At 45.9% G+C, this 6,872-nt stretch overlaps 1 protein-coding gene across 1 annotated transcript; it reads right to left on the bottom strand.

The window, feature by feature from the left end:
* Nucleotides 1–3,703: 3,703 nt before the first annotated feature.
* LOC122766128 (shaker-related potassium channel tsha2-like) lies at nt 3,704–6,322 on the bottom strand. Its single transcript, XM_044020770.1, has 2 exons — nt 6,195–6,322; nt 3,704–5,863 (listed from the first exon to the last, which is right to left on the bottom strand). The coding sequence occupies exon 2, from the start codon at nt 5,572–5,574 to the stop codon at nt 4,102–4,104; it is 1,473 nt and encodes a 490-aa protein (XP_043876705.1). The 5' UTR covers nt 5,575–5,863; nt 6,195–6,322; the 3' UTR covers nt 3,704–4,101.
* Between the last annotated feature and the right edge of the window lie 550 nt (nt 6,323–6,872).

The raw sequence follows: 6,872 nt of genomic DNA, 5'->3' as shown, positions 1-6,872 counted from the left end.
GACGGACAGACTGTGCAGTGAACTCACTGAGTCACGTCTTCTGCACTGAAACACTGAAGCGTGTGTGTGTGTGTGTGTGTGATCTGATTACAAGAAAAACGAGAATAAACTGTAACAGATTAGGAGATTATGTTTTTTGAAAACCTGAAGAGACTCATCTCATGAAATCTACTCCATTTTAGGAGTGTTCATGTCTTTATCTCACTGTGAGACTTTTCCAACAGGAAGCAGAAGTTTGTAAACCGCTCGCTCTCCCACACCAAACCCCATAGAGAAAATTGGCAATTTTAAATCACAGCACACAGGAGTTGTTGATCCACTGCTGCCTCCATCAGTAACTTCATCTGTGCTTTTTAGTGACTTTGGGGTTTGAAAACATTCGTTCAGATTTACCTCAGTGACACAAAGTGACCACACGAGGCAGCAGTAGGCCAGCAGCTCCTGTGTCCCAGTGAGCTTAAATCGCTGACTTTCTCTATGGGGTTTGGTGTGGGAGAGTGAGAGGTTTACAAACGTCCATTTCCTCTTGGGAAAGTCTGTCTAACAGTGAGATGAAGACATAAACGAGTTCTTAAGATATCGAAGACTTAGTTCAGTCTTTTATTCAGCGGCTAAAATCAGAGCGTCCTTGTGTCCCCGCTGGCAACCGTGTCTTTACTGCCTCTGTGTCTCAGGCATTAACTGATGACCCATTCTCTTCTGTGTGTGTGTCCTCCCTCTCTCCTCTGTGTCCTCCCACCCTCTTTTACGTCTTTGTCGCTGTTTTTTTTTTGTCTCTTGTGAAGTGGAAAAACGTGTGAGTCGGGCGGAGCTGGAGGTGACGGTGTCACATGCGGGGACAGATTCCCTCGGCGCTGACACGCGCGCCAACAATAGCTGTCAGAGTGGAACTCTGCCCCGTCAACGATTTCATGGGGGGGGGACATGTTTACATCCTCCCTGTCCATATGTTCAGAGAGGACGCCCCGTCCTCCTTCAGATCCTGACCAAACAAAAACCTCCCGGGTGCAGCAGGAACCAGAACTCTGAGGGGTCACGTGGGTTCAACCTGGAACCTGATCAGATAATGATGATAATCCCGCATAAATTAAACTGTGTCTCTGATTAATGTGCTGAAATATAATGATGTTGTTTGTATTACACAACTCATAGAAACTCTTTTCCCGCCACTTCCTGCCTTATTTTGAAATAACCTACGTGCAGGTTTACTTCCTGTCCTGGTGACGTCACAACAAAAACACTTCCTTAAAGAGTTAAAAGCAGAGTTTAGTTTGTGTTTAAGGAAGAAAAATAAGAATATTCCATTATTGTTTTTTGTATAAATAAATCTAAAAGTCTTAAAATGTTGTTGTTTCTCTTCACTGAGACGAGTCAATGCTGAAGCTGCTGCTGCCACCTGCAGGACAACAGCAGCACTGCGGTGGAAACCACAAAGATCCATTTAGTCTCCAATCTGGACTTTTTGTGTTGTTGCGGTTGACCTTTGACCTTTGCGCTCACCTCAAAGGTTGTGTCGTAGCTTATTTTACTTCATACGTCCAGAAATTACTCAAATTTAAAAGGATTTTTCTTAAGGTTTCTTTTTCTCAGCCTGAAATGACTTATTGTTTTTCTTTATTATTATTTAAAGAGGTTGAATGTTATGTTTGAGTGTATTTGTCCATTTTTATGTCACATTTTCTTCATATTTCTGCGTCCACACCTCTTTACATTTACATGTCAGTACAAACACATCAGTTAACACTTCTTATCTTTTAAAAACGTCTGTTTTTCAAGTGTTTTTCTTTGTTTCTTCACATTTCTGCTCCTGTATTTGACTCAAAAGCAAAAACAAAGTTTTGTCCTAAAAGCAGAAAAATCCTTAGTTAAACAATTATTGTTTAAAAAAACACATCACATGACTGACTCACCTCAGTTTGGACCCGCCCTCCGTTCCTCTGTCCATCTGGCGTTCGATGACTCAGCAGATTATAATCCAGTGACGGGGGTCGTGACCTCTGACCTTCACAGTACAAACGTCTGTCGGTTTTTGTTCGTTTTTATTAATTCCATCAGTTTGTGTGAAAATTCCCCCTTTTTTGTTGAAATGATTTCGTCTACAGAAGGAGGAGGAGGAGGAGGAGGGGGAGGAGTCACCTGTTGTTGTTTGTTTGTTTTGTGCAGTGGATCTTTTTTAATCAAATCTCTGATCAAAAAAGTCTGAGCATTTATAAAATATGTGACGCTTGTATCAGCTGAACTAAGACTAAAACTCATCATTAATTAATAATGTGTTTGTTGTTGAAATTTTTACTTGTTATTATCAAATTTGAACCAGTCAATTTCTATTTGGGTTGTAAAATTTAAAATTTGGTCATTTTTTTGTGCCTGCTCTCAATCAATCCTAACTTTTAAGAAAAAAAAATCTAAAGTCTATTTTTCGGTTTTGTTTATTCTTTGTTTTAACGTGATCTTATTTTTTTTTAGAAAAAACATTTCGCAAATGAAGAAATCTTTGTTGCTTTTGTGGCATTTTTTTAAAATTCCATTCTATTTTATAGGATTTAATTGGTGAATTGTTGTTTTTGTTTATAGCAGGTTTTGCTGTTTAAAATGAGCCATTTCATTTTATTGGCATATAATCATTAAATCCTATTAATATAAATTTTTCTTTTTAATAAAAGAAAACTACATTTGTTTTAATATGTCAAATAGATTAGATAGATAATTGTTGTTGTTTTTAAACTCTAAATGTTGAATTATTTTAATAATTATCAGAATTTAAATTTGCTGCACGTGTGTGTGTGTGTGTGTGTGTGTGTGTCATGAATCACAGTGAATCCTCTTCACTGAAATCAAACAACATGGAGGCTCCTCCACAACATGGTGGTTTTTTTCTCCAACAGTGTTTTTTCTCTCTCTTTTTTTTCAGGCAGAGATACAGAAAAGTCTGGAAGGTTGCTATAGAAACTGCATCCATCCACTGGAAAAAAAAAAAAGAAAAAAAAAAGGGCTGTGGTGTCTCCAGTCGTCCACACGGGGGCACTCCTGGCCTGGGAAAAGCCTCTGTTGGTGTCACTGTGTGTGTGTGTGTAATGTAAACTTTTAAGCTACAGCACAGTAGAGCCGGGCACTGACCTCTGACCTTTAAATGGTCCGTGTTTTAATGACATGAAACCGGGCTGAGACTCACGATTCTCCTTCTCACTCAGCTCCATTATGTCCGTTATGTGTTAAGAACATGTTTCACATCTTTGTCTCGCTGTCACACGGACTTTCCCGTCAGAAAACCCTAACGTTGGTAAACTGCTCGCTCTCCTGCACCAAAGCCCATAGAGAAAATCGTCATTTTTTAGCCTGTGGAGACGCAGCAGTGTCCACGTCCTGTCGATCCACTTCTGCCTCCGTCCGTGTGTTCAAATGTGTCGTTTGTTGAGTTCAGCATTTCTAAATGTTTTGTTTTGATTTATTTCAGTGACACAAAGTGACCACAGGGGGCAGCAGTAGACCAGGAGCTCCTGTGTCCCCATGAGCTAAAATCACTGATTTTCTCTATGGGATTTGGTGTGAGAGAGTGAGAGGTTTACATTTTATTTTTTTTTTCATTGTTTCCTGTTAGAAAACATCCATCTGACAGTAAACTAAAGACATAAACATAGTTTAAAAATGTCATAGACTTCACCTGTGGTTTGTTAAATGGCTAAAATCTGTCTCTCTTTGTCTCATTCTGACTCAAAAGTGAAAAAAAGGTCCAGGTTTTAAAAAAGTGAACGGAACTCAAGCCTAAAATCAATCAGTGACTCTTCACCAGGAGAATAAAAGAACAACAATAATAATAAGAAGAAGAATAAAGTGCTACACTTGGCTACAGGCTGACCAGCGTCTTCCTTTGTTTCCCCCCTGGATCACAGGAGATGCACGTGCGTAAAGGAAGACAGTCCCGGGTCTGGACTCTGTGATAATCCAGCTTCTCCTCTGCGCTGATAATGTGATTTATTTCCCTGCGATGTCACAAAAACAGAAGCTCAGAGCGGAGCTGAGGTGTCACGCGCACATACACAGAGAGAGAAAAGAATGAGGTTTAATTCCTTCGGACGCGCGTGCGTGGCTCCGTGTCCCGGCTCACACGTCCGTCAGCTTCCCGGCGCACTGCGCCTTGTGCGGGCTGCAGTTGGTGAACTTGATGGACTCCGCGTCCTCGCTGTCCACGAAGTCCGACTTGCACAGGGACGGTTTGCTGTCGCTGCGCTTAAACTCCCCGAAGGACGTGGGGTGCTGGCCGCACGTCACGTGCGTGTACTGCAGCTGCTCCTCGTGCTCCGTCTCGCGGTGGTAGAAGTAGTTGAAGTTGGAGACGATGACCGGCACCGGGAGCGCGATGGTCAGGACGCCGGCGATGGCGCACAGCGAGCCCACGATCTTCCCGCCAATGGTGACTGGACACATGTCCCCGTATCCCACGGTCGTCATGGAAACCACCGCCCACCAGAAGGCGTCCGGGATGCTGCTGAACGTGGACTCCGGGTCGTCGGTCTCCGCGAAGTAGACCGCGCTGGAGAAGAGGATGACGCCGATGAAGAGGAAGAAGATGAGGAGGCCCAGCTCCCGCATGCTCGCCTGCAGCGTCTTCCCGAGGATCTGCAGACCTTTGGAGTGTCTGGAGAGTTTGAAGATGCGGAAGACCCGCACCAGGCGGATGACCCTGAGGATGGCCAGCGACATGGCCTGCTGCCCGTTCCCCTGATGCTCCGCCAGCTCCAGACCCAGCGTGATGAAGTACGGCATGATGGCCACGATGTCGATGGTGTTCATGATGTTCTTGAAGAACGCGGGCTTGCTCGGGCACGCGAGGAAGCGCACGAGCAGCTCGAAGGAGAACCAGATGATGCACAGCGTCTCCACGATGAAGAACGGGTCCGTGAAGGGGTTCGGCTTCTTTGCGCGCGTGGTTCCGTTCACGGCCAACAGCTGCAGCTGCAGCTGCTGCTGATCATCAAACGTCCTCGACTCCTCTCTGAACTCCGGTAAAGTCTCCATGCAGAAGATGACGATGGAGATGAGGATGACGAGCACGGAGACGATGGCGATGCCTCTGGCGGGACCCGAACTCTCCGGGTACTCGAACAGGAGCCAGACCTGCCGCTGGAACTCGCTCTCGGGCAGCGGTCGCTCCTCCTCCTTAATGAAACCTTCGTCCTCCTTGAAATTCTCAATCACGTCCTCGCCAAGTTCGTAAAATTTGATCTCCTCCATGAAAATGTCCACGGGGACGTTGACGGGTCTGCGGAGGCGACCCCCGGACTGGTAGTAGTAGAGGACGGCATCGAAGCTGGGTCTGTTCCTGTCGAAGAAGTACTCGTTCCGGAGCGGGTCAAAGAAGCGCATCCTCTTGCGCGGGTCGCCCAGCAGCGTGCACGGGAACTGCGCGAGCGTCTTGAGCTGCGTCTCGAAGCGCAGCCCGGAGATGTTGATGACCACGCGCTCGCAGCACTCCTGGTTCACCTCGGCTCGCTCCGGGTCGTAGCAGGCATCGTGCGCGCACAGCGCGGCCAGTGCCACAGTCTCATCCAGGTTCTCGCCGGGCACCACTGTCATCTTCACCCCCCCCGCCGTCCCGCTCCTCGGTCCACGCACCAGCTCCTCCCGCGTGTCTCCCTCTGTGTGTGTGTGTGTTTACAGGCGTCACGTCCGCGTGTGCGCTGCTGGTTCCGCTGGCATCTTCACGCCCGCCTCCCCCAGCAGCAGCACCTTCACTGTCACTGTCACGCTCACCTCTCCACGTCCACGCGCCGCTATCGTCTGGACTCGCGCTGTCACATCCACTGCATTTTAAGCAGCCTTCGCCCTCCCCGAGCTGACGCTTGTGTGTGCGCGCGCTCTCTCACTGAGGAAGAGGAGGGACAAACACACACACACACACGCGCGCGCGTGAATCTCAGCCACATCTTTATCTATAAACAAACATGCACGAGACAATAAATCATTATTTTTTTACGAGGAATCATCCACGTGCGCAGCAAAGCGCCGTGCGTAATTGTCTCCATGTGGCACAGACAGGCTCAAGGTTATCACATGACCTGTTGTTCGTGGAGGCATGATGTCATATTTGTAAACACGAGCACGCGCTCAGGCTCTTTTTATTATTATTAATAAATTGAAAAATCAAAACCTCATTTGAAAAAAAGCATCATTTTTAAATCCGTGCGCGTGAGTACCTGTAGCTGCGGGCTGCGTCCTCTCCCAGACACCGTCCTGACATCCGTCCACGCATGGAGACAGAGTCCGCAGTGTCACGCAGTGTCACGCAGCCTCGCTGACGTTTCCACAGCAGGAAGAAGCGTGAATTTATTTTGAATTAAAAGAAAAATCGAGCAACAAGTGGAGGAAAAAAAGAGAAGAGAAAAGAGCAGCGCGGTGGAAATAAAGCCCGAGCTTTCTGGGCTGCAGCTCAGAGCAGTGAGTGGCGTGTTTTCCTTAAAATAGCTGGATTTCTCCCCGAGCCTCAGGAAAACTTTCTTTTCCCATGGAATGACCCGGGGGAGGAGGAGGAGGAGGAGGAGGAGGAAGAGGAGGAGGAACGATGGAACGTGAAGATGAAAAAAGCAGCTGCGATGACGACAGAGTCATTCAGAAAAGAATCAGGAAGGAAAATAATATTTTCTTAGTTTTATTTGCCGTTAATTATTATTTTCTGTGAAGATGCAATAACTATAGTTATGAACGCATGAGTTAAAGTTAAAAATAAAATAAAATAAAATCACATTTTAGCATAAATCTCATAAGAAGGAGACGGAAGTCCGCAGGGTCGAGATGAATGAAACATTCATTTGTAACAAATAACAACAAAACGTTTCAGAGAAATCAGAAAATAAACATCATTTTAAAGTAAAACA

The sequence above is a fragment of the Solea senegalensis genome, linkage group LG3 (assembly GCF_019176455.1).
Source record: "Solea senegalensis isolate Sse05_10M linkage group LG3, IFAPA_SoseM_1, whole genome shotgun sequence".
NCBI classification, from domain to species: Eukaryota; Metazoa; Chordata; class Actinopteri; order Pleuronectiformes; family Soleidae; genus Solea; species Solea senegalensis.
The sequence above is the reverse complement of the archived record's forward strand: the minus strand, read 5'-3'. Positions and strand labels throughout refer to the sequence as shown.